This window comes from Nyctereutes procyonoides, unplaced genomic scaffold (genome assembly GCF_905146905.1).
Source record: "Nyctereutes procyonoides isolate TBG_1078 unplaced genomic scaffold, NYPRO_anot_genome, whole genome shotgun sequence".
NCBI lineage: Eukaryota > Metazoa > Chordata > Mammalia > Carnivora > Canidae > Nyctereutes > Nyctereutes procyonoides.
The window spans coordinates 1858241-1884895 of NW_026575020.1; the positions used below are offsets into that span (position 1 = coordinate 1858241).

A 26655-nucleotide genomic window follows, 5' to 3' on the forward strand; every position below is an offset into this window, starting at 1 on the left:
TATATTACATATGTATATATAAATACACTAAGATATACTTATATTTATATATAACATAAATATTATATATTAAGAAATAGTATATATTAGTATACTATTATATACTAATATATTTTATTTATATATTTATGTTTATTTATAAATAGATTTATATATAAGTCTATTTATAAATATAAGTTCATAAATAAATATAAAGTCTCTGGATAGTAGGATTATGGGTGTTTAAGATCCAATATTCTTTTTTTTTTTTTTCTTTTTTTTTTTTAAGATTTACTTAGAGTAGGTATGCGTGCACAAGTGGTGGGAGAAGCAGAGAGCGCGGGAGAAGCAGACTCCCCACTAAGCAGGGAGCCCAGCCACTCCAGTTTGATCCTGGGATCCTTGGATCCCAGGATTATGACCTGAGCCGAAGGCAGATTCTTCACTGACTAGAGCCACCCAAGATCCCAACCCAATATTCTTAAAATGATGAGAGCTCTTTTTCTAGGGTCTTTACATCAAATGTTCTGCCCTTAACATAGATATGTCCTGTGGCTTATCTAGGGGTCATTCCCAAGCCTGCATATTTTTGTGCAAATGTGTATCCTTACCCATTGTAAATTATGTGTACTTCCCTGTATAAGTAAAGGCACTTTGTTGGTTTTTTCCCTCCTGGATTACCTGTCATTCACAACGCAAACATTAGCATTTATAAGATCACAGTCCGTTACAGTGGAAGTGATTTTCAGACACATCTGAGCTTTTCTGTCCTGCAGTACGTTCAATTCCTGGCTCCTTCCCTGGAAATTCTGAATCAGTTGGGGTGGGTGGGTTATGAAAACTGAATTTCATTTAGGTCCTATACTTCATAGTGTTTTATTTCTTAATATCTTTCCTTCTTCCCTGATGTTTTTACCTTTTATCCCCCTCCAATATTTTGCATAATTCTTAGGCAGTAAGTTTATTAAATGTTTGCTTTAGCCCATATTCTCTACCCATGAAGAATATAACAGGTTATATTCCTCCCAGGAGAGGAGGGGTGGTTTAAGAGAAACTGTTCCAGGACTTTGGCTCTGGATCCTGCTTTATGAAATAAGGATTAAAGAAGAAGAGCAGAAAAGTTTTGCCCTGTGTTTTTTGTATACTATTGAGTTATCAAATCCAACTCAGGGTAGCTTAATTTCTTTTTGTAGCTTGAACCTTGTTGTATTGAAAAGAGCAGTGTGGCTCAGTCATTTAAGCGTCTGACTGTTGGTTTTGGCTCTGGTCATGATCTCAGGGCTCTGTAATTGAACCCTGCATCAAGCTCTGTGCTCATCGTGGAGTCCGCTTGGGATTCTCTTCCTCTCTCTCTGCACCACCTCCCCACCCCTCACTTCTCACATGCACTCTCTCAAATAAAATATTTTTTAAAAGAAAAGAACAACTCATATGCCAAATGTTTAGATGATGTAATGACTTTAGTATCTGTGTTTCTGTCTGAGGATCCTTCTTCCCCCTCCTACCCCCTGCACCCTTTCACTTTTTTTCTTTTTAACCCTTTCCAGTGGTTAATTCTTTTGGGTGTGATTCCTAAGAGATTGAAAATTATCTTTTATCAATTATCACCCTGTATTTGGGGTGAAATGATACATATGCAGTTGAAAGAAAAGCCTGCTGGTTCACTGTAAGACTCCTTACTTTGAGCAGTTAGGAGTTCCTGTGATCCTAGAAACAACCAGGTCCAGAAAAGATGGACATAAAGGAAACTAGAAATAATGCATTTGAGGAATAACTCAGGAAACCAATGATTATTCCCCCCCAAGCTATCCAGTGACTTAAAAATCAGTTTAATTAATACAGCCTTTTGTTTAAATTGCCTTGATTTTATGCATTTGAGCTTTTCTAATAAAAGCTCAAAATTTTTAAAAAGTTCAAAAGAAATTATAATCATCAGTGACTTTAATGGGTAGAAGACATTTGTAATTTTAAGTGTTTGTTTTTGCTTTTTTAAGATTTTTGCCTTGGGACACATGGGTGGCTCAGCAGTTGAGCATCTGCCTTAGGCTCAGGGCGTGATCCCGGAGTTTCAGGGATCAAGTCCCACATCCGGCTGTCTGCATGGAGCCTGCTTCTCCCTCTGCCTATGTCTCTGCCTTTTCTCTGTCTCTCATGAATAAATAATTAAAATCTTAAAAAAAAAAAGATTTCTGCCTTGAAGGCATTTCCTAGAAAGCAGTGATACAATAATACGTTTGGAGGATTAATAAATAAAAAAGATGTACTAACATGCCAGAACTTTGCCTTGGGTCTGGTGTGTGTGTTTTCCTTTTCCTATGCCATTTCATTATCAGTACCATGGATTACTTCAAGGTTCCTTATCAGTCTGCACCTCATTTTTTTGGTGTGTGGGTTGGTTTTTTGTTTTGTTTTTTCCTTAGTCGTTGAAAATGGGAAGCAAAATTGTCACCTGTTTTTTTCTTTCTCATCCGACCACACCCCACATGTGCAAAAAGCTCAAATCCCCATCCTCTACAGTCTTTGATGTGAAGGCAGTAGAGAATGTGCTTTGGGCTTTCCAGTACTTTCTCTTCCCTGTTATCTAAGGGGATTTCAGAATAATTTATTTTGCTGCAGAGATAAAAATTCATTTCCTGTTCTTGTTTCCTTATCATTCAGGGCCCAAAAAATGTATGTTTTTTTTTCCAGCCTCGTCTCAGCCGAGTATCTTCATTTACTCTGTCCTAAAGTAATTCCCTTCATTGTCCTTATTATTTTTGAGTCATTTAGTTTCGTCTGGTGCTGCATCACTTATGTTTACAAAATTCTGTCTGATTACTTGTTTAAAAACCAATTTGATTGTCACAGGTTGCTGCTTTTAGAAAAATCAATATCCTCACCTGAATTATCATCAGGACAAAGCAGTAAAGTAGATCTCTTTGTTTTCTCATTCCATTTAATGCAGTATTAACTTCAGAGAAAAGTAGTGACTCTCCTATAAGCCAGAATACCGAAAGCCTTTCTACTGACAAATTTCGAGTATTTCTGGATAGTTCCACCAGTAAAAATGGAGAACCAGGAATGATACGGTAAGAAGTAATAAATGTCAAGTTGTGGTCTCTAAGTAACATCTTTACTTCTATTGAACTTTTATTATTAAATTTTTTTCACCATCCTTTTTCTACTTTTTTTATAAATAGCCATTTCTAACCTTTCATTGCTCTAAGATACTTCTTTTGTTTAATTGCATATAGGTTTTCTAGATCTATACAAGGCATGAGCTATGAGATGAGAAATGTATAGTAGATCTGTCCCTTTTGAAGGGGTAAAATATAGAATTAAAACCTAAATAAGCCTGGGAGCTGAAGTAAACTTCTCCAAAGTAGCCCTTGCCCTAATCGAAGTTTTTGCCTCTCTAGAAAAAGTTTGGATATTGATTTACCCCAAGAAAATTCAGAATCTCTTTCAGGGATGTCTATGCAAATCATCATTGAGCTAAGACTGTATAGCACTTCATATTTTCAAATATGAATAAAAATATGAATTCAAATATGAATATAAATATGAATATAAAGTACTTTGCCTGCTTCCTCATTGGATCTTTTCAATGATATGAGGGTAAAAAGACAAGTTGGGACTGGTAATATTTGATAGTTCAGAGCAGGACCTCAGAGCCATTAGAGTCTTCCATCTCACTGCTCTAGGAAGAAAGAGGAATTCATATTATTGAGCTCCTACTTGTGTGTACATATATTTTTATTTTTTATTTATCTTTCTGAAAATAGTAATCAGTTGCTGATAGTCTAATCATACTATCTTTCAAGCCTCTTGAATATTTTTAAGGCTGGGTGACTGGGACGCCTGGGTGGCTCAGAGGTTAAGTGCCTGCCTTCAGCTTGGAGTGTGATACTGGGGTCCTGTGATCAATTCCCACATCAGGCTCCCTGTGTGGAGCCTGCTTCTCCCTCTGCCTGTGTCTCTGCCTCTCCCTCTCTCTCTCTTTCTCTCTGTCTCTCATGAATAAATAAATAAATAGTCTTTAAAAAAAAAAAAAAAGGCTGGGTGACTGATATTTTGGCTCGACAGAGCGCAAAGATCTGGTCTCCATAGGTACTAGCACATGTTTAGTTGGAATGACCTCATTGCCATGTTTTAACCAGTTGAGCTAACCAGCCATTTAATATTGAGACTAAATATTCCTAGACCTCCTCCTCTTCCCCAGTGTACCCTATTAAAGAAACTACACGTTGGGGGCACCTGGGTGGCTTAGACGATTAAGCATCTGACTCTTGGTCTCAGGGGCATGAATTCAAGCCCTACACTTGGCTCTAAGCTGGGTGTGGAGTCTACATAAAATATGTATATATTACATATAATATATATTCATATATTTTTTTATATATGTATACATATGAAAAGGAAAAAGGGGGGATCCCTGGGTGGCTCAATGGTTTAGCGCCTGCCTTTGGCCTGGGGCATGATCCTGGAGTTCTGGGATCAAGTCCTGTATCGGGCTCTCTCCCTGGAGCCCGCTTCTCCCTCTGCCTGTGTCTCTGTCTCTCTGTGTCTCTCATGAATAAATAAATAAAATCTTTAAAAAAAGAAAAAAGAAGCGACATATTGATGAATGTCCACTCTCTACGAGACTACCCAAGAGCAGCGATTCAGGTTTTGCCCATCTTTAATGCCTAGGGCCTACTTTTATTGCTTGACTTGTAGTAAACACCCAGTAATTGTTTAATTGACAATTATTTAATGTTTTTTAATTAATTATATTATTGTACATATTGTTATATCTTATTTTGCTAAATAATCCATTATAATTGTATATTATGATAATTTTATTATTATTTAATTATTAGCCATTGTTTTTATTTAAAGGATACTATAAATGCATTTGAGGATGAAGTCCTCAAATCTATTAAGTATCCTTTAAATATGTTGCTAAGTATCTTCTATGAAGCCCTAACACCTGAAAGAGTGGAAGACTGAATCACTGGCCACATGTGCTCTTCTGACAGTACTTTATAGCTGGTTTTGTTTTAAGAATGGCTTTGGATGGGCAGCCTGGTTGGCTCAGCAGTTTCGTGGCCTTTGGCCCAGGGCGTGGTCCTGGGGGCCCGGGATCAAGTCCCACATCGGGCTCCCTGCGTGGAGTCTGCTTCTCCCTCTGCCTGTGTCTCTGCCTCTCTCTCTCTCTCTCTCTTCTCATGAATAAATAAATAAAATGTTAAAGAAAAAAAAGAATGGCTTTGGACATTGAAAAGGCAGGACGTAGGGATGATTCAATGAATTTTGCTAAAATTGGGTAGAACGAATGAGTATAGAAATGTCAGAATTAATCAGCTCTCTGTTTTCATGAGAGATCTAATTCTAACACATCCATTTGGACTCAAGTGGAAGTGTATAGAGTGAGTGAATGACAGTGGGAAATTTGGTGAAATTTGCTGACATGCTTTTTGAACAGCTGAAAAATATCCCACCACAGCCCAGGCCTTAAGGGGAGCTGTTGTATGTAGCCCTGACACATTGGGAGGCATCACAACTCCAGACTTCTAGATTTTTCACTAGTCATTCCCCACCTCTCTTAACAGTGAGCTATTCCACTTATGCTTTGGCTGCACAGGAAGTATGATGAGCCCTTTCATAAGCCATGATGGAGCATTTCTCCCTTCATTCTTCCAGGTCTTCCCCTTCACAGTCCCGGTTGTTAGATACTAGATGGTATGTACACAGCTGCCCAAGGAGTCTTCAGGACACTAACTGCCCATCTCAGAAGGAGCTCACTAAGGTTGTCAGTATGGAGGAGCAACAACCAACTGAGTCAGAAGCAAGAGATCTCATGGAGCAATCTTATTTGTCAAGACCAGATCTGGGTAATGCGTCATCTGTTCTGATGGGGGAAACACTTCTGTTTGACTCTTACCTAAAGATATTTTTGGTTAATCAACTTTTCAGATGTCTAGCATGTCTAATCTGTAATGAACGCTTCTTTTATACTTAAACCCATTTTAGAAAAATAGCTTGAATATTAATCCAAATTTACATGAAAATTATTGCAGCTCTTAATCTGTATTGGTTTAACTGACAGTTTTGAGGATGGGAGAGTCTTGTGTGCTCTAAATATTTTATTTAAACTGTTAAGTAAGAATTCTAGGACCCTAGGGGCATCTGGCTGGCTCAGTCAGTAGAGGATACAGCTCTTGATCTTGGGGTCATGAGTTCGAGCCCCACATGGGGCATAGTGACTCCTAAAAAAAAAAAAAGGTGAAAAACAAAGAATTCTAGGGACCTCAAATAAAGTTTTCAGCCTGTCCTTTACTGAAAAATGAGTCAGATCTCCAAAGTAAGCTCTTATTTTATGAATTAATGAATATAAATGACTATATTTTATGCCTTATAAATCACCTTAAATGAATGGTATGTTTTATGGCTTATAAATCAAAGTTTTAATCAGTAAAAAAAAGTTTTAAATTAGTCCTCAAAAACACATTATCATAAAATGTGCTCTTTGGCACCTAAATGTGGTATTTGGCCAATGTTCATTAAGATCACCTTAGGAGAGATGCCTGAGTGGTTCAGCGGTTGGGTTTCTGCCTTTGGCACAGGCGTGATCCTGAGGTCGGGGATTGAGTTCCGCATCAGGCTCCTTGTGGGTAGCCTGTTTCTCCTGCTGCCTGTGTCTCTGCCTCTGTCTGTCTGTCTCTCTGTGATAGATAGATGATAGATAGATAGATAGGAATCTCACACATTCTCTTTAGCTATGCTTACTTCCTGATAGAGTGACATTTTCTGAAGTGTTTCAGGAATGGTCATCTATTTTTAATTTGGTAATGATATCTGATAATTTATTAAATCAAAAAGACAATGATAAAATTGTGGATAAAGAAACAAAAATCTTGGGATGCCTGAGTGGCTCAGCAGTTGAGCGCCTGCCTTCAGCCCAGGGCATGATCCTGGAATCCCAGGATCGAGTCCATATCAGGCTCCCTGCATGGAGCCTGCTTCTCTCTCTGCTTATGTCTCTGCCTCTCTCCCTCTGTGTCTCTCATGAGTAAATAAATAAAATCTTAAAAAAAAAAAAAGAAAAGAAGAGAAACAAAAATCAATTTGAGACAAAAAACTTGTCTCATTTTTCTTTTTTTTTTTTAAAGGTTTTATTTATTTATTCATGAGAGACACGGAGACAGAGGGAGAGACATAGGCAGAGGGAGAAGCAGGCTCCACGCAGGGAGCCCGATGTGGGACTCGATCCCAGGACCGTGGGATCACGCCCTGAGCCAAAGGCAGACGCTCAACTGCTGAGCCACTCAGGCATCCCTGTCTCATTTTTCAAAATTGTTCTCCTTCTTACAAAAGTACCATGTTTTTTATGGTCGTTAAACAGTTGGAGAACATAAGTACTAAAGATTTTGAGATATTTAAAGTTATTTGTATTCTTGTTATTAGCGATAAAATGCTGCTATATTTCTTTAGTCAATTGACTTATACTTTTATTTTTAAAATAAAGAGTCATGATGAATTCTTTGGTAATTCAAGATTCATTGTCATATGGGTTAAACTTCTTCCCCTGTGCCTTTCAGAGGGAGCCCCTTACCTCGAATCTGGAATCAGCCTTTTCTCTGATGACCCTGAGTCTGATCCCTCGTCACACAGAGCCTCAGAGCTGGCTCATGTTAGCAGCATGCCAACTTCAACCTCTGCGTTGAAATTACCCCAATTTCAGGTCGAAGAATCAGCCAAGAGTACAGCTGCTGTCCGTATTGCTAGTACTGCTGGGTATAATAAGAGCGAAGACAGTGTGGGCAGAGAAAAGCCAGAAGTGCTGTCTTCAACAAGAGGAGTCAACAAAAGAATATCTATGGTGGCATCAGGCTTGACCCCAAAAGAATTTGTGAGTATATTTATGTATCTCCCTAACAACTGAGACTTCTTAACATATTACAAATAGTTTTAAGTAGCTACTAGCAATGAATAACCTATTGGGAGAAATCTAGGAACCAAGAACAATTCTATGTGATTTAATTTCCATTACTAATTTCTGAAAATTGGGACCTAGATAAAGCTAAAGCTTTAGGGATCCCTGGGTGGTGCAGCGGTTTAGCACCTGCCTTTGGCCCAGGGCGCGATCCTGGAGACCCGGGATCGAATCCCATGTCGGGCTCCCGGTGCATGGAGCCTGCTTCTCCCTCTGCCTGTGTCTCTGCCTCTCTCTCTCTCTCTCTCCTCTCTCTCTCTCTCTCTCTCTCTCTCTCTCTCTCTGTGTGTGTGTGTGTGTGTGTGACTATCATAAATAAATAAAAATTTAAAAAAAAAAAGCTAAAGCTTTATTTTTATTTTGTATATATTTACTTTAAAAAATAAGGGCAGCCCCGGTGGCACAGTGGTTTAGCGCCGCCTGCAGCCCAGGGCTTGATCCTGGAGATCCTGGATTGAGTCCCACGTCAGGCTCTCTGTATGATGCCTGCTTCTCCCTCTGCCTGTGTCTCTGCCCCTCTCTCTCTCTGTCTCTATGAATAAATAAATAAAATCTTTAAAAAAAATAAAAAATAACTTAAATATTAGTAGAAAGGGGGCAGCCCCAGTGGCTCAGTGGTTTAGTGCCGCCTTCGGTCCAGGGCGTGATCCTGGAGACCCAGGATCAAGTCCCACATCAGGCTTCCTGCATGGAGCCTGCTTCTCCCTCTGCCTGAGTCTCTGCCTCTCTCTCTCTCTGTGTGTCTCTCATGAATAAATAAAATCTTAAAAATATATATATATATATATATATTAGTAGAAAGGTTATAGTTTTGTGTATAATATAGAGCTTTTTAATTTTAATTTTCTTTTTATCTAAAAAAGCAAGTAAGTATAGTTTTACTCCCCAGAGGAAACACCTTGGTTTACATATGAGCGAACTTATGAGTGTAATTAACTAAACCCAAAGTGCTTCCAAGCACACTGTCAGATAGTGACATTTCGCCAGTGTTTGTCTTTATCCTGGCCTATAACACATTCAATAGCCCACTCTATCAGTTCTGCCCTATAGCACCCCCACCCCACCCCACCCCCGATTAGGATTTTGACAAGTTGTTGGTCCCGGTACCAAAAATAAGAATTGTTTCACATTGTAGAAAAATATCCAGGGACTTCTGGATGGCTCAGCCGTTGAGTGTCTGCCTTTGGCTCAGGGCATGATCCCGGAGTTCCAGGATCAAGTCCCACATCAGGCTTCCTCCATGGAGCCATCTTCTCCCTCTGCCTGTGTCTCTGCCTCTCTCTTTATGTGTGTCTTTCATAAATAAATAAGATCTTTACGAAAGGGAGGGAGAGTGGGAGGGAGAAAGAAAGAAAAAAGAAAGAAAGAAAGAAGAAAGAAAGAAAGAAAGAAAGAAAGAAAGAAAGAAAGAAAGAAAGAAAGAAAGAAAAAGAAAGAGAAAGCAATTTCCATTAAAACATTAAGACCATTGGAATTTTGTTTCTGCTTGGGCTGAGTGTAGATTTCAGACATCATAGGAAATTGACCTCCCTGATAATTAATCACCATTGCTATCCTTTCATAATAAAGTAATTGAATGACTATTTCTTTAGAATCATAAGACAACACATCAGCGTATCAGATGGATGCAATAGTGGGTGCCAGTTACTGCACACTGAGAAATGACCCAGTCATTCTTAGGTATTTTTCTTAATATATCCTTCCTAGGCTAAGAACCATTTCTCGTCCTTTCTACAGGTAGTGTCTCAGCATAACATTCTTTTTTTTTTTTAAACAACTTTTTTTTTAAAAGATTTATTTATTCATTTATGATAGACAGAGAGAGAGAGAGAGAGAGAGAGAGAGGCAGAGAGACACAGGAGGAGGGAGAAGCAGGCTCCATGCCGGGAGCCCAACACGGGACTCAATCCCGGGACTCCAGGATTGTGCCCTGGGCCAAAGGCAAGCGCTAAACTGCTGAGCCACCCAGGGATTCCCCCCCCCCCTTTTTTTTTCCAGCATAATATTCTTTTTAAAGATTTTATTTATTTTTTCATGAGAGACACAGAGAGAGAGGCAGAAGGAGGAGCAGGCTCCATGCAAGGAACCCGATATGGGACTTGATTCTGGGACCCCGGAATCATGCCCTGAGCCGAAGGCAGATGCTCAACCACTGAGCCACCCAGGTGTCCCTCTGCATAACATTCATTCTCTGTGTGCCAAATGTATCACACAACTAAAAGGGCAAAGTAACCTCTGTCTTCCTTAGTAGATACAGTGAATAAATTCTCATCTGTAATGCCAGAATTCCCATCTTACAACCATGTGTCCAGATCAGCTGTTTGTTCTGAAAATTCATACTCTGTCTGCTTATATTGCTCTTGATCATTTGCCTGTGCATCTAGAATTCCCATTTACTCATTGAAAATTAGCATTCCTTTTCCTTTGTTTTGTGAGTTCAGCTTTTTAGAGAGTCTAAAATGATCTAATCTTTTCTGGCCATGGACAATTCAGAGCTGTAGATTAGACTCTAAGTGACTTGGGTATGTGTTGTCTTTAGGCAAGCCAAGAAGAAAACTTTTCAGCTCCATTCAGACTTGCTGAAGTGTGATAAATTTATTATGAAAGCTGCTGACTATAGTACACATGATTAATTCCGAAGCCCATATTAAGATGATCTTTTCAGCTGTTGCTCTTCTAACTGAACACTGTTTCAAGGCTGGGATTTCAGCAATTAATCAGTTCAGAATTGCTAATGATCCTGGCAGAGGGCAGTGGCAAAAGGGGGAGAATGTCATTAGCTTTTCTAGCCTCCCTTTTGTAGTGCCCTGTGGCAGTAGAGAGCAAGGCAGCTTGAAAGAAAGATGCCTGTTCTCCATTGCAGTATTGCACAGCACAGAAATATTGGCATGGTTGGTGATGACTAGTACATGATGGTCCTTGGTAAGCAAAGTTGCTTAACAAACAGAAGCTACTGAGTATGTCAACTGTGTCCGTAATGGATCTGGTTAATCCTTTTTGCTATTTATTGATTTCTATTTCGTTGATAGATAATAGCTAGAAGGTGTGAGTTTTTTTTTGGGGAATCACCTGAGTCTCCTCTAATCCTTATCCTTAAGTGGAATTGATAGTTTTTGCACTGACCTTTAGAAGCATCTTGACTTGAATGTTTTGAAACTACCAGAGGGTTGAACCTTGTTTTTCAGCCACATATCTGTGGCATGACTTTCTGAATAGGCTGGTTACCTCTTGGCTTATAAAGTGTAGGCTGATAAATCTAAATTATATTAAAGTGTCACTCTGCAAAGAAACTGTCTTAAGGAATCAAATGAGATCTGCTATTAAAGGGAAAAATTATTTTGAATCCTGGGTTGTAATTCCATGTCTGTGAGCACAGACTATTTTAGAATTTTTTCCTCAGATTGCTACATAATTTTTATTAAATTACTATTTATTTTGGGACTTCAGGCATGTTTGAATAAAAGGGATGTACCTTTTGTGAGGAAAATGGAGACTCAAAGCTAGGGTAACAGTCTAAACTGTGTACTAGAGGCAATTGATTATAATATGATGTTTGATTTGATTTCAGATGCTTGTGCACAAGTTTGCCAGAAAACACCACATCACTTTAACTAATCTAATTTCTGAAGAGACAACTCATGTCATTATGAAAACAGGTACACCAAGAGCCCTTATAGAGCATGTTGCGTCTGTTGCATAAAACTACGTGAAGAAATGGGATTATTTGTTAAGCAAAAAGCATGGATGACAGTCTTCCAGCAGTTGATCAGTTATTTATGAAAGAAAAATAATAGTCTTGCTATTCCTGAGCCCCTTTTGTTTGGGTTAAGATTTGGAGAGTAGTGAGCTAGAATGACGAACCTCTTCTAGTCCACCCTGCCTCAACCACACCATGTGAAGGACTGTCTGATAAGACAAGAGCCCAAATCCAGAAGGAACATATGGGGCAAAGAGGGGAATGAAGTGAGTCTGCATTCAAAATCAGGGCAGCTGGAAACACTAGCCCCGTGTCTACTCTGTGTCCTAGCTCTACTTGCATACCTGGTTTGAATGTGGTTGACAGGTTTTCAGGAAGCAAGTCCACTGTCACCTCTGAGGTAGCCTAGCATATGAAACAGGAAAAAGAGAAGGGGAAAATTCATTTGTCCTACACTTTCTCTTTTTCTATCTTAATTATGACTTGTATGATAACAGAGATCTCAGAGGCTTTTAGCTAAATCTAAGTAAACATTTCAGGGCTGCTGAAAGAGCTCATTTGAAATCAGGCCTTATGAGTGTAAGTCTAGTGTCCAGAGCAAGCAAAGTGTAGATTCTGACCCCCTCTACTGCATCCTCTGTGGGAGTGACTGCCTGGAAGATAATGGGTTCTGTTTTGAGCATCCTGCCTTCTTTTTAAGCTGGTCACTGACAAACTCTAGAGCATTTCTCCAGAGGTAAGATGGTGAAGATGGAAGAAAGGAGTTCAAAGCAGTGTCATTTGAAGAACAGAGGAAGGAATGCAAAGACTGAAGGGAAGGAGCCAGCTGTCTTCCAGTGTTTGAAGAGCTGCTTTCTGGAGGAGGAGGTGGACCCGCTTGTTGGGCTCCAGAAAGCAAAGGACAGTGTATGCAGCACACAGAAGATGCAAACTGTGGTTCAGGTCTTAAAACCTTCTGAATAGAATTGACTCTGGAAATACAGTGGTCCTTTCCAGGGTGCTTCTGTCACACAGCTGCAGGCACTTAAGCATAGGGGTTCAGACTCCTTGGCAGGGACACAGTACCTTCAAACTTCTAAGATCTTAGATTTTTGCAGTGCAAACACTGTACCACAAGGTCAGAGGATAATACTCTCAGGAATCAGGTGCCAGAACAGGGTACTTTGAATCAAGTGCTATGTTAGAGATGAATGTCATTAAAGTTTAATATATCTTAAACTATAGTTTTGGGTCAAAGCTGCTGAAAGATGAAAAGAAAACTTTTAAATGCAAATTAAGCCTAAAGTAGTTCAGTTTTGTGTTTTTGTTTTTTTTTTAATTTTTGATAGTCACAGAGAGAGAGAGGCAGAGACACAGGCAGAGGGAGAAGCAGGCTCCATGCACCGGGAGCCCGATGTGGGATTCGATCCCGGGTCTCCATGATCGCGCCCTGGGCCAAAGGCAGGCGCCAAACCGCTGCGCCACCCAGGGATCCTAGTTCAGTGTTTAAACAAAGGCAATACAGCATTTGCTACTTTTAAACTAAAAGTGAACTAAAATTGAATTCTGAGTTTAAAGCCTATGCTAGGGATCCCTGGGTGGTGCAGCGGTTTAGCGCCTGCCTTTGGCCCAGGGCGCGATCATGGAGACCCGGGATCGAATCCCACATCGGGCTCCCGGTGCATGGAGCCTGCTTCTCCCTCTGCCTGTGTCTCTGCCTCTCTCTCTCTCTGTCTGTCATGAATAAAAAAATCTTAAAAAAAAAAACACCTAGAAGATAGAGCAGACCTTTCCTGTGGTCTTAACCTCCTATCAGCCTCTTCCAGACTTCCAAAGATGCATACCTGCTGGATATAATTAAGAGTGTGCTTCCAGGGATCCCTGGGTGGCGCAGCGGTTTGGCGCCTGCCTTTGGCCCAGGGCGCAATCCTGGAGACCTGGGATCGAATCCCACATCAGGCTCCCGGTGCATGGAGCCTGCTTCTCCCTCTGCCTGTGTCTCTGCCTCTCTCTCTCTCTCTCTCTGTGACTATCATAAATAAATAAAAATTAAAAAAAAAAAAAAAAGAGTGTGCTTCCAGCCTCTGAGTCTGTCCCCAGGGCTGTTGGAATCATCAATCCGGATTGATCTCAAGTAGCATAAGGAGCTAGGGGCACTTTAGCTTCTTACAGCAGAACTTCCTGATTTTTGTTTTCAACTTCTAATCCTTTGGATGTTTTTCATCCTGCAGATGCTGAGTTTGTGTGCGAACGAACACTGAAATATTTTCTGGGTATTGCAGGAGGAAAATGGGTAGTTAGCTATTTCTGTAAGTACAATATAATGTCTTCCCTCCTCCCTTTAACACCTCAGAATTGCATTTTTACACCTAACATTTTTTAACACCTAAGGTTTTTGCTGATGCTGAATCTGAATTACCAAAAGGTCTTTAATGGTAACACTAAACTAGCTTTATCTTGAATACATATCTCTTTGTTGAGATAAGCTGGTGATGTTTGGGAAAATGGATTTCTTTTTATAACTAATAGGACCTAATCTGCTCCTAGCAATGTTAGCATATGAACTAAGGATTTATTTAATACCAGGCAGAAATCCATGTGCCGCAGGCACTTTTATAATGTTTATTTTTATTTATTTATTTATTTTATAATGTTTAAATTAAGCCACCATAGTGTCTCCAGAAGAAAAACTATTAGGGAGCTGTGGCTTTATAAAGAGAGGACCTCTACTCAGTAGTTTGCCCTGTGTGCTATTACATGAATCACTTCACCATCTACCTCCATGAAAAGAACATGTTCCTCTGCCTTCGTGTGACCTGTCTTTTCTGTCATCTCTTTAGGGGTAACCCAGTCTATTAAAGAAAGAAAGATACTAGATGAGGTAGGTACTCAATGTTACAAACGAATCAGAAAGACTTGGTGCCATTGAGTCACAAAATCACTATAAACGCTTCTCTGCTTCCTTTTTTTTTGTGCTGCTTTCCAAAGACTTTCCCCAAAGATGTGGATCATCAAGAATTACTCAGAGCAAGCCAGGAAATTCTGTGTTCTCACTCATTTGTTTAAGTTTCAGTGGAAACAATCCTTTCCTTGGAGGAAGGAAAAGGAACTTAGAAAGCAGAAAGAAAAGATTCATAAGCCTAAGAAACAGGCCCACCTAAATCTTACGTGGGTGTAGACCTTTGCGGAAAACTGGTTGTCCACTGTCATTGAAGAAAAACCCTTCATATTAATAAGCAAGTGTATCTGCTTAAAAATCAGATGCCTTCCGGGATCCCTGGGTGGCGCAGCGGTTTGGCGCCTGCCTTTGGCCCAGGGCGCAATCCTGGAGACCTGGGATCGAATCCCACATCGGGCTTCCGGTGCATGGAGCCTGCTTCTCCCTCTGCCTGTGTCTCTGCCTCTCTCTCTCTCTGTGACTATCATAAATAAAAAAAAAAATAAAAAATTAAAAAAAATTTAAAAAAAATCAGATGCCTTCAAAAAGATGTTACTCCTTATGATCCTGAGCACAGTGAGAGGTAAATAAGACAGTGTAGGAGAGGAATAATTTTAGAACAGAGCCATCTAAGAGCTGCCAGTAACAACAGATCAGGCAAAATAAAATTAGCAAAAGCAGTTTTAAACTATTATGCACTATTCAGCATATTCATGATTAATTAAATGACATTTTTGTTGGTTTTAACTTTGATTCAGTGACCTAATATGATACTATGTCCTGGGCTGCAGGAATAAACAGCAGTAAATAAGACTGATAGGTCCCTACTCTGAGGGGATTCATATTCTATTGAGGGGAGACATAAAATAAAGATGCATCTAAAATACCAAATAAATAAGGGCATCTGGGTGGCTCAGTTGATTAAGCATCTGACTCTTGATCTCAGTTCAGATCGTGATCTCGGGATCATGAGTTCAAACTCCCATGTTGGGCTCCATGCTGAGTGTAGAGCCCACTTAGAAGAAAAACAACAATTCTATGGAATAAAAACTTTAAAAAAAAGAATGATAGTAACCAAATAATTAAAAATACGTGTATATTTACTGTGGAGAAATACACAGAACAACAGACTAGCAACTGACTGGACAGAGGTTGACCACCTAAGGAAACCAGGAAAGACTTTCTGAAAAGCTTGAGCCGAGAGACCTAAAAAACAAAGAATTGGCCTGGAAAAATGTAGGGAACAAATGTTAACAACCAGAGGAACTGCAAGTATAAATGTCTTGAGGTAGGAATGAGTTTGGTTTATTTTTTTTATTTTTTTAAAGATTTTATTTATTTATTCATGAGAGAGAGAGAGGCAGAGACATAGGCAGAGGGAGAAGCAGGTCCCACGCAGGGACCCTAATGTGGGACTCCATCCTGGGACTCTAGGATCATGCCCTGGGCCAAAGGCAGGCGCCAAACTGCTGAACCACCCAGGGATCCCATGAGTTTGGTTTATTACAGAAAAATAAGCCAGTGTAACTGGAGAGTCCTGATTGGTGAATTCTGTGTAGGGAGTGGAGGTTGGACCAGGGGTTGGAGAAGGTTGTAGACAAGGGAGTATGTGGTGGAAATCATGGAAAGGAATTAGGATTCTGTTTGTAGTATAATTGGCAGCATGGAGGTGATAAGAAGAGATTGGTTTGAGTTCTATTTGGAGATAGGACTGCTAAAGAGTTAAATTTGAAGGGTAAGGTAAAGGGAGGCATTTGGAGGGGCTAAGGCTTAGGTCCTTGGTCTGAACAATGGAGTGGATGTTAGTAAATCAGACACGGAGGAGGAGCATCCTGAGAGAGGGTAGAACGGGAGGCAGGAGCCAAGTCAAGAGCTCAGTTTTAGATGTGCAGATGTAGGGATTTCTATTAGATTTCAGGTAGGGAGCTTAAGTAGGCACGAGGGTACAATAATCAGGACAAGGAATTGGAGGGTCAGCTTCAAACATTTTTAGCACTAGGCTCTTCTCACTCAAGTGGCTATGAAATGTTAAGTGTTCCTTGTTCTAATAACAGCCTATGGTGACATTCGTGACACTGTCTTCTGTACAATGGCCTTGCGGTCAGAATTGTTCCTAAGCGTTCTTCCCCAAAATTCTCCCCAAAGCTCTAACCTCCCCAATCTCATTCTTCTTTATTTCTTCATACTTAACCAGTCAAAAGAGTGATTTTGAAAAAGCACAACTTTCTTTAGTGTGTTAAATGTATGCTTTATCATTTTGGTCTCATTAACTGTAACTCTCTTCATGGAGATCTGAGAAGGCCTTGTTTCTTTAGATGGTAATACACAATTGGTTTAAGAGATCAAGAATTCTCCAGTTTCCTTTATAACAGCACAGCATTAGCAGTTTAATCTCAATGCTAAGTGAATGTTTTGAGAAGAGACAGATGTTGAAAATTAAAATACATTAAGTCTCAATGAGGTGAAAAGCCTATTGTTCATTTCTGCTCACAAAGATTTGCTTCAGTGAATTAATTTCAGCAGCTGAGATACTGGTCATTTCATTCAGACCACCAAAAAGAATGATTTTTCAGGCGAGGGTGGGGTTGTCAAAATTTTGCGCACTAATACTGAATTCCTTAATAGAATGTATCTACTCTACTTCCTTTGAAGGAGGCTTTTCTTTCTCTGATTCCTGTGGTTTGCCTTGGGTTTCTTCCAGCATGATTTTGAAGTCAGAGGAGATGTTGTGAATGGAAGAAATCACCAGGGTCCGAAGCGAGCAAGAGAATCCCAGGACAGAGAATCCCAAGACAGAAAGGTAAAGCCCCACTCTGCTATGTTGACAAAACCCTATCCACCCCGCTGCATTCTAGTTCCCTTCATGGAGATGGTCTCATGCACTTGTAAGGGACATTGCATAATCAATGCTAGAGCACTAGCTGGGTGCTTCCATAAAGATTCTTATTCATTTATTTTTATTTTTTTCTAAGATTTTATTTATTTGAGAGACCAAGCCCAAGCAGGGGGAGGGGCAGAAGGAGAGGGACAAGAAGACTCAACTGAGCAGCCTAACATGATGCTAAATTCCAGGACTCTGAGATCATGACCTGAGCCAAAAACAGACACTTAGCCGACTGAGCCACCCAGGCACCCCTTTTGAAATTTTTTTAAAAAGATTTATTTATTTGGAACAGAGAGTGAGCATGAGTGGGAGAGGGAGAATCTCAAGCCCATCTCCAGGCTCAATCCCACAACCCTGAAATCACAACCTGAGCCAAAACCAAGAGTCAGGTGCTTAACTGACTGAGCCACCCAGGCAATCCCTAGGTTCTTTTTAGTTCTTCTAGCCCAGCAAGGTAAATAAGTATTCTCTCCCCTTTATGAATGAGGGAACTTAGAGGTGTAGGGAAGCTATGTACTTTGGATTTCAGTCTGGGGTTCAAACCTCAGCTGATAACTGACAGAACTGGGATTTGAAATAGATGTTGGGGATCCCTGAGTGGCTCAGCGGTTTAGCGCCTGCCTTTGGCCCAGGGTGCGATCCTGGAGTCCCAGGATCGAGTCCCGCATCAGGCTCCTGGCATGGAGCCTGCTTCTCTCTCCTGTGTCTCTGCCTCTCTCTCTATCATAAATTATAAATAAATAAATATTTTTTAAAAAAATGAAATAGATGTGAATTTAAGGCCTTTGCTTTTTCCACATCACTGTGATGTTTTTCTATAACGTAATATAGTCATTACCTTGAGGGGGATGTACACAGTGCTGTCTGTGGAAGCACAGAAGACAGTGATTGATAATTAACAGCTAACATCTTTATAATGTATATTGTATGCTAGGGTCTGCTCTAAACACATGATCATATTTTAACAATTTTACAGCAGCCCAGGGTGCCTGGGTGGCAAATTGGTTGTGTCTGCCTTTGGCTCAGGTCATGATCTCAGGGTCCTGGGATTAAGCCTCATGAGGGGCTCCCCCACTCAGTGGGGAGTCTGCTTCTCCCTCTCCCCTCTGCACACTCCCTCCTTGTGTTCTCTCTCTCCAAAAAAATCTTTTTAGAAAAAATTTTTTTAAAGATTTTATTTATTTATTCGTGAGAGACAGAGAGAGAGAGAGAGGCAGAAACCTAGGCAGAGAGAGAAGCAGGCTCCATGCAGGGAGCCCCACGTGGGACTCAATCCTGGGACCACAGGATCACGCCCTGGGCTGAAGGCAGTGCTAAACTGCTGAGTCACCCGGGCTACCCAAAAAATCTTTAAAAAAAAAAAAAATTTTACAGAGGATCCTTAGATGGTTTAGCAGTTAAGCATCTGCCTTCGGCCCAGGGCATAATCCTGGAATCCCGGGATCGAGTCCCATATCGGGCTCCCTGCATGGAGCCTGCTCCTCTCTCTGCCTATGTCTCTGCCTCTCTCTCTGTGTCTCTCATGAATAAATAAATACTTTTAAAAAAAAAATCTTACAATAGCCCTATAAGGTATGTGTTATAATTACACCAATTTTGTTTTAAGATTTTTAAAATTTATTTGACAGAGAGAAAGCACAAGCAGGGTAGGGGGTGCAGAGGAAGAAGGAGAAGAAGACTCCCTGCTGAGCTTTGAGCCCAACATAGATCACAACGTGAAGTAAAGTCAGACAGTTAACCAACTAAGCCACCCAGGTGTTCCTAATTATACGTATTTTATAGATGAGAAAATGAAAGCTCACACAGCTAGTTGGGAACCCATGACTAGTTGAACACATGTAGTCAGGCTCCAGAATCTGAGCTCTGAACAATACTATAGTTTCTTGGAGTGTTTGGCTCAGTCAGTGGAGTATGCAACTCTTGATCTCAGGGTAATAGGTTTGAACCTCGTGTCAGGTGTAGAGATTACTTGAAATAAAAATCTTGGGATGCCTGGGGTGGCTCAGCAATTGAGCAACTGCCTTTGTCTCAGGGCATGATCCCAGGATCTGGGATCGAGTCCCACATCAGGCTCCTTGCAGGGAGCCTGCTTCTCCCACTGCCCATGTTTCTACTTCTCTCTGTGTGTGTCTCTCATGAATAAATAAATAAAATCTTTAAAAATAAATAAATAAAAATCTTAACAAAACATTACTAAGGGTGTCTGGTCGGCTCAGTCAGAAGAGCATGCAATTCTTTATCTTGGGGTTGTGAGTTAGAGCCCCCACACTTGGTGTAGGAGAAGTCCAGGGAAGACTTCACACCTGCCTGTTGGGCCTGAACTGGCTGCTTTCTCAGGTCACTGAGTGCTTACATGCCTAGTCTGCATTTTCTCCTTTTTTAAATGTGCACCGCTGAGCATTTCAGAACAATCTCATACGGAGCATTGCCTGTCCCTGTATGGAACTTGAGCAAGAAAAAAAAAAAAAAAGAACTTGAGCAAAATCACCAGGAGAGGTGATTTTCTAGGGAAAATTGCTTTGGGAAAGCTCTGAATCTTTGGGGTCAGCCCCACCCCCACCCTCTGGGCCTATCAAGTAACTTCCAGATGCCAAGGAAAGCTGCTGGCCCTGTTTCTGCTTCTGCCTTCACCCCAGGGGAGTTCTGTGTGAGCCAGCCATTTGTTTTTATTCCACTGTAAGCAAGGCAGAATTAGCACTAGATTCTGCCTCCTTCAAAGGAAATTCCACTGTTTGGGTTTTTCCTGAATTTGGGGTGGCAGTGATGGAAAGTGCCTGGTCAAAGTAATGACATGCTGAAGATAGTAAATGTCATCATAGTATTTTCCTGCGAAAGAGAAATAAATGTATTTGTAGAGATGAAACTTCAAATTCCTTATTTCATAACTAGACATCCTCATCAGTGAGTGTCAGTTTGGATATAAAAATTCCTAATCTTTTGTACTTTTTACAGCAGCATTTGGCTCCAGCCAGCTGCCTGGGGAGAGCTTTTAGCATTAAGAGCATCTAGGTCCTGTCAACAGGTTGGGGATGCAATTTATTCATACAGATACTAAGAATGGCATATATGGACGCTGTCACAACAGAAGCAGACTTGTTCTGCTGTTCATTCTTTTCCTGTGACTGTAGTTGAGATGGGAGTAGGGAGACTCATTTCCTAAAAGGCTGTCGTGAGTTTTTAGCTACTAATTTTTCTGTACCCCGGTTTCTTTTATTTAAAAAGAGGTGAGTTCTAGGCCTAGGCAATTTTCTTTTTTGTGGAATGGGAGAAAGAGGGAGAAGAGAATGATGGTTACCCAGATGATATACATCCAGCCAACTGACACAACTTTACATTTCTTTTCAATGATACCCTAGTGGGGCAGTTGGGTGGTGCAGTCGAGTCGCTTAAGCATCTGATTCTTGGTTTTGGCTCAAGTCGTGATCTCATGGGTCTCATGGATCATGGGATTAAGCCTTACATTGGGCTCTGGGCTCTACACTCAGTAGGGAATCTGCTTGAAAGATTCTTTCCTTCTCCCTCTGCTCCTCCCTGCACCAGTACTCACATTCTCTCTCTTTTTCTCTAAAATAAATATTTTAAAAGACAATAAAAAATAAATGATAACCTAGTGCTTGCCTAAGAACCTGTGTGAATGCATGTCTTAGAATCTGCCCATCATATGAGCCACATGAGGCTGTTTAATTCTAGATAACTAAAAAAAAAAAAATTCTAGATAACTAAATTAAGTAAAATATGTGAAGTTTAGTTCCTCACTCATCGTAACCACATTTCAGGAGCTTGGTAGCTAAATGTAATATGTGGCCACCTTATTAACACAAATATAGACCATTTCCATCATCACAGAAAGTTCTTTTGTTTTTTTAAAGTTTAGTTACTTATGTAAATAATGTCTACATCTTTTTTTTTTTTTAATTTTTATTTATTTATGATAGTCACACACAGAGAGAGAGAGGCAGAGACACAGGCAGAGGGAGAAGCAGGCTCCATGTACCGGGAGCCCGACGTGGGATTCGATCCCGGGTCTCCAGGATCGCGCCCTGGGTCAAAGGCAGGCGCCAAACCACTGCGCCACCCAGGGATCCCGAAGGCCTAGTTTTTATCTCAACAAGTCACCAGGAAGGAGCCTGGGCCTTATTGGTGGCAAAGTGGGATGCCCCACCTGTGAATAACAGGATCAACTGTTAGAGTGGATCAACTACATATACACACTTTATTTAAAAAAAAAAAAAAAAAAAGGCTTCAGGGCAGCCCCGGTGGCGCAGTGATTTAGTGCCACCTGCAGCCTGAGGTGTGATCCTGGAGACCTGGGATCAAGTCCCATGTCGAGCTCCTTGGATGGAGACTGCTTCTCCCTCTGCCTGTGTCTCTGCCTCTCTCTCTCATTCTGTGTCTCTATGAATAAATAAAATCTTAAAAAAAAAAAAAGCCTTCTAAAATCTATCGATGTTCTGATATTGGACTCATTGTCTCTGGGAAGGAGCAGAAATTATCAGGTGGTAAAGGAAAAAGATTCTCCTTCATTTTGGAAAATATATTGTTTCTTATTAAATGCATCTTTTATAATGAGCATTTTTTTCTCTCATCCCTCTGTCCCTCTGTCCCACTCTTCTAGATCTTCAGGGGCCTAGAAATCTGTTGCTATGGACCCTTTACCAACATGCCCACAGGTAAGAGACTGGGAGAAGTGCAGAGTCCAGCAGCAGCCTTTCCCTTACATGGTGGAGTGTTACAGGAGAGACTGAGAGACTGTCTTAAGTTTCCTCAGATTGGTGAGGTGCTCTAGAGGTCATCTACCATCTGCCAGACAAAACCACACCTAAACATTACCCTATATCAAAAAAAACAGCCCTGTGCCCCTTCTCAAGAGCTAGAAGGCCATGAAAAGTTAGCTTCTAGGATGTTAGTGTTCTGTGTTCATGGGGTGGAGCTGACTTACTACCCTTTGGTTTAAGAAAGGAGAGAAATAATAAGGTAGGGAGAAGATACCTTTCAGATTTATAAATGTAAAGAATTCTGCTCTTCCTAAGTCATCTTCATTTGATACTGAAAAATAAGCACAGTAGCTACATAAGCCCTGTGGGCCTGAGGCCCCACACAGGCCCAGAGAAGCAAGGAAAGCCTCTTGATGAACATTTTCTTTTTTTTTTTTCCCTTAAGATTATTTATTTATTTATTTATTTATTTATTTATTTATTTATTTATTTATTTATTTATTTATTTATGATAGAGAGGCAGAGACACAGGAGGAGGGAAAAGCAGGCTCCATGCAGGGAGCCCGATGTGGGACTCGATCCCGGGACTCCAGGATCGCGCCCTGGGCCGAAGGCAGGCACTAAACCGCTAAGCCACCCAGGGATCCCTGATGAACATTTTCTAATTAACTTTGACATTGAATGTGATGTTATGTTTAGGAGTGCTATGGCGCTCAACTCTGGAATCATGTGGCCCTGAGGCCCTGGCACATGTGTGGATTTGGTTTGTTCTTTTCAAAATAAAGTCTACCCACCTTTGCTTCTGTGCCCACTTCAGCCCCAGGGGTTAGGTTCTCTTGCCCCTCTCTTGTCCCCTTGGCATCTGAACGGGGACAGATGAGTGGCAGCAAGAGAGCCTGGCAAAGTAATTTTGCTTCTGTCTTCTTTATTGGTTATTGATTGGATTTTTATGACTTTTCCAAGTGCCACTTGGGAATTTCTCAGTTTTTTTTTTTTTTTTTTTTTCCTTTGGTGTAATGAAACCAGGTCTCTAGCAGGTATCATTTTGGAGATGAGTCAGTTGACCTCAGTTCACTTAAACAAACAGGAGCACCTCTGCAATCCCCAGAAATAGGCTGAGGAGAAAGAGCACCCAAAGAGGCGGAGAAGCCATTCTGCTGATTTTCCAGGCGCAAGTGGAACGTCTCTGTAGTCCCTTTTGATTTCTGTTCCCCCAAGTCTGTTGATTCCAGCTCAGCATGGAGCCCTTCCCCACTGATGTGCAGAGTCTGTTCAGGATGATGTGTATTTTTTGACTGAATGAATTATCTTCCTATCTCTTGACATTTACAGTAATTACCTCCAAGTGTGGTGCCCTCAGTGGCCGTGATTATCAATTACCAACACACAATTAGGCAGGGAGGGAGAGAAGGCAAGTGGATATTTTTTCACAGTATCATAGCCAACAATTTAGCAAATTAAGGAAAATTGGATCTTGGATTCTTTGCTTTCAAAGTGTTTTGAGAGACTGTCAAACCTTATCTACCAAGGGGCCTTGTGGGGACCAATAAATACCCAGAGTAGGTGGCATATCAGTGGCAAATTGACTTAGAATCCATACCTATTACAGATTCTAGTTCAAGGCCTCTCTGTGTTTTGGAGCAAAGACGGAGACTCTCCTACTTAGAAGTCTTGCAGTAAGCCTTCGACCAGAGGAGTGTGGGGTAGAGGGTCCAGGTCAAGTGTGTAGAGTACTGTGGTGATTTTAGGTCTCTCTGTGCTATTTAGATCAATTAGAGTGGATGGTGCACCTCTGTGGGGCTTCTGTGGTGAAGGAGCCTTCATTATTCACCCTCAGCAAGGTAAGTGTTTGATGCTCTAGAAAACTCCCCTCTGTGAAGGATCAGTAAAGATTTGAGTTAAGTATTTTGTTTATTAAGGGAAGGCTATCCCTCCGACCCTTCATTTTGCCTTGTGCCCTGTGGTTGCACCTAAAGTAGTCTACCTCGCACCATCAAGAAATAGTGAAGTGACTGTTCCAGAAGTCCTGTTCTGATACCTTCAATGCTGTTTCCTTCCCGGGGATTCAGGGCACTCATCCAGTGGTAGTCGTGCAGCCGGACGCCTGGACAGAGGACAGTGGCTTCCATGGTAAGTCTTGGCTATAAGCCTTTGTCCAGAGGAGCATGGGTGGCAAGGGCCCAGATTAAGTATGCAGATAACTGTGGTGATTTTAAGTCTAAATGTCCTGTTTCAATCAACTGGAGTAGATGGTGTACCTGTATAGGGCTTCAGAGGGCCATGGGCATGTGCCTGTGAGAGATGGGGTCCTATGTGATGAGTTTAATTCACAAGAGATCACCCAGTGTTTGATTAACACAGTTCTCCGGACCTTCTAGGTGTTCAGTGAATCTTTGAATGAATGGCTAAAATGCCCTTTTGAAAATTCTTGTGGTGTGCACATTTTGTATTATAAAAGTAATATTTGAGGGATACCTGGGTGGCTCAGTGGTTAAGCATCTACCTTGGGATGTGATCCTGGAGTCCTGGGATTGAGTCCCACATCAGGCTCCTTGCTTCTCTCTCTGCCTGTGTCTCAGCCTCTCTCTCTCTCTCTCTCTCTCTCTCTCTCTCTCTCACTCACTCTCTCATGAATGAATAAATAAAATCTTAAAAAAAAAAAGTAATACTTGAGCTATTTCCATTGGTGGGGGTTAAATATTAATTAATGTTCATCACCTAAAATATAAATGAGCACAAATACAATGAAATAATCTCAGTAATACATTTAAGATTTTATTTATTTGACAGAATACAACCAGGAAGAGTGGGAGAGGGAGAAGCAGACTCAATGCTGATCAGGGAGCCCAATGTGAGATTCAGTCCCAGGACCCTGGGATCATGATCTGAGCTGAAGGCAGACCCTTAACCAACTGGGCGCACCCCTGCCCCTTTTTAAAAGATTTTATTTATTTTTATTTGAGAGAGAGCACGTGAGCAGAGGAGGGGCAGAGAGAGGGAGATAATCTCCAGCAGATTCCACACTGAGTGCAGAGCCTGACTCAAGAGTCTATCCCAGGACCCTGAGATCATGACTTGAGCCAAAACCAAGAGTTGGTCACTCAACCGACTGAGTCACCCTGTGCTCCTGGTGACTTTTCCATGAACAGCTCCTGTTACTAAAGTTGCCAGAGGATATAGGCTTTACCATCAGTAAAGCTTCTGAATTAGGTCCTATGTCCTGAAGCATTACTTAAGATCAACAGTGTGCACCTACCTGAGGAACCCTATGAACTCACACAGCCAGGTCCCCAGAGTAGATTGACAAGAGTCTGGTGTGGGGAAAATGTGAAGTGACACTAATTTCTGCTTGTGTTCTCTGTCCCCAGCGATTGGGCAGATGTGTGAGGCACCTGTGGTGACCCGAGAGTGGGTGCTGGACAGTGTAGCCCTCTACCAGTGCCAGGAGCTGGACACCTACCTGATCCCGCAGATTCCCAGAGCTGCTGCAGACTCCAGCCAGCCATGCGTGTAACATGTAGGGCCTGTCTCTGCAGGACCCCACACATGATCCTAAGAAGGAGCCTTTTTCCAGGCCCTGAGAGCTCCTTCACAGTCCCAGTTACTGAATATTTTATGTACATCAGCCTGAGAAGAAATTCTGGCTATGCAAGTGTCCCTTAAAGATTTTCTGCTTCAAGTCTCCCTTTGAAATCTACCATGAGCACAAAATTGTGGTAATTTTTCACCTGAAAATAATTTAAAACCATATAAATCCCACCAATTGAGCAAGATGCTGATTCATTATTTATCAGCCCTATTTCTTATCCTGGGGATGTTGGCTTAGAGCTGGAAGCACAGAATGGCTGGCCTCAGGAGAATATCTGGTTTCCCTAAGTTTGCTTCTCTAAAACCCCATGTTCATAAAGGCCAAGAGTCAGAGCCTTCCGTGGAAAGCAAGTGCTCGGGAATCTGTGACGTGACTTAAAATCAGAACAGTCCATGGGCAGCTCTTAAATGTTGTAATGGAGATTGGGGCGGGGGGGGGGGGGCGGAGGCTTCCAGAGGCAGGTAAGAGATATCAATATGAACCCTAAGGGTTAGGGGACAGGGGAGTGGTGCTGACCCTCACTCATCTCCAGAAGTCTGTGCTGTAGTCACTGGATTTCTAAAGAATTTCTTAGCACTGATGTGCTCTGAAATAGCAGAATCTTTTCAAGGACTGGTGTCCAAAGAAAGTCCTCTTAATTCCCCATTAGAAATAGATACAATATTTATTGTTGTAGCTCTGATATGTCACCCATTCCTCTTGAAACATAAGATCTCTCATATGAATATTTCATGTCTGTAAAATGACGGATCCCACCAGGAAAGGAGCTATTGCTTTCCGTGAGGTAATTTTTTTTCTCTTTGCTTCCTATTGCTGAACTGTACAGCTTCATAAATAATTTTGTTTGCCGAAGGAAGAGAAAGTGTTTTTCATCAACTCATTATCTGGGACTGTTTAGAACTGTTGGAAGGACTGGG

General features: G+C 41.1%; 1 protein-coding gene across 3 annotated transcripts in view; it reads left to right on the top strand.

Moving 5' to 3' along the window:
- Positions 1-25922, top strand: part of BRCA1 (BRCA1 DNA repair associated) — a 63756-nt gene extending 37834 nt beyond the window's left edge. For all 3 annotated transcript variants that reach the window (XM_055322915.1, XM_055322905.1, XM_055322920.1), the window contains exons 13-23: positions 2924-3047; positions 5644-5834; positions 7542-7852; positions 11505-11592; positions 13844-13921; positions 14453-14493; positions 17252-17350; positions 22050-22104; positions 23917-23990; positions 24219-24279; positions 25518-25922. In XM_055322915.1, coding sequence (XP_055178890.1) covers positions 2924-3047; positions 5644-5834; positions 7542-7852; positions 11505-11592; positions 13844-13921; positions 14453-14493; positions 17252-17350; positions 22050-22104; positions 23917-23990; positions 24219-24279; positions 25518-25663 — 1268 coding nt within the window. In that variant the 3' untranslated portion in view covers positions 25664-25922. The remainder of the gene's footprint in view (positions 1-2923; positions 3048-5643; positions 5835-7541; positions 7853-11504; positions 11593-13843; positions 13922-14452; positions 14494-17251; positions 17351-22049; positions 22105-23916; positions 23991-24218; positions 24280-25517) is intronic.
- Positions 25923-26655: the final 733 nt, after the last annotated feature.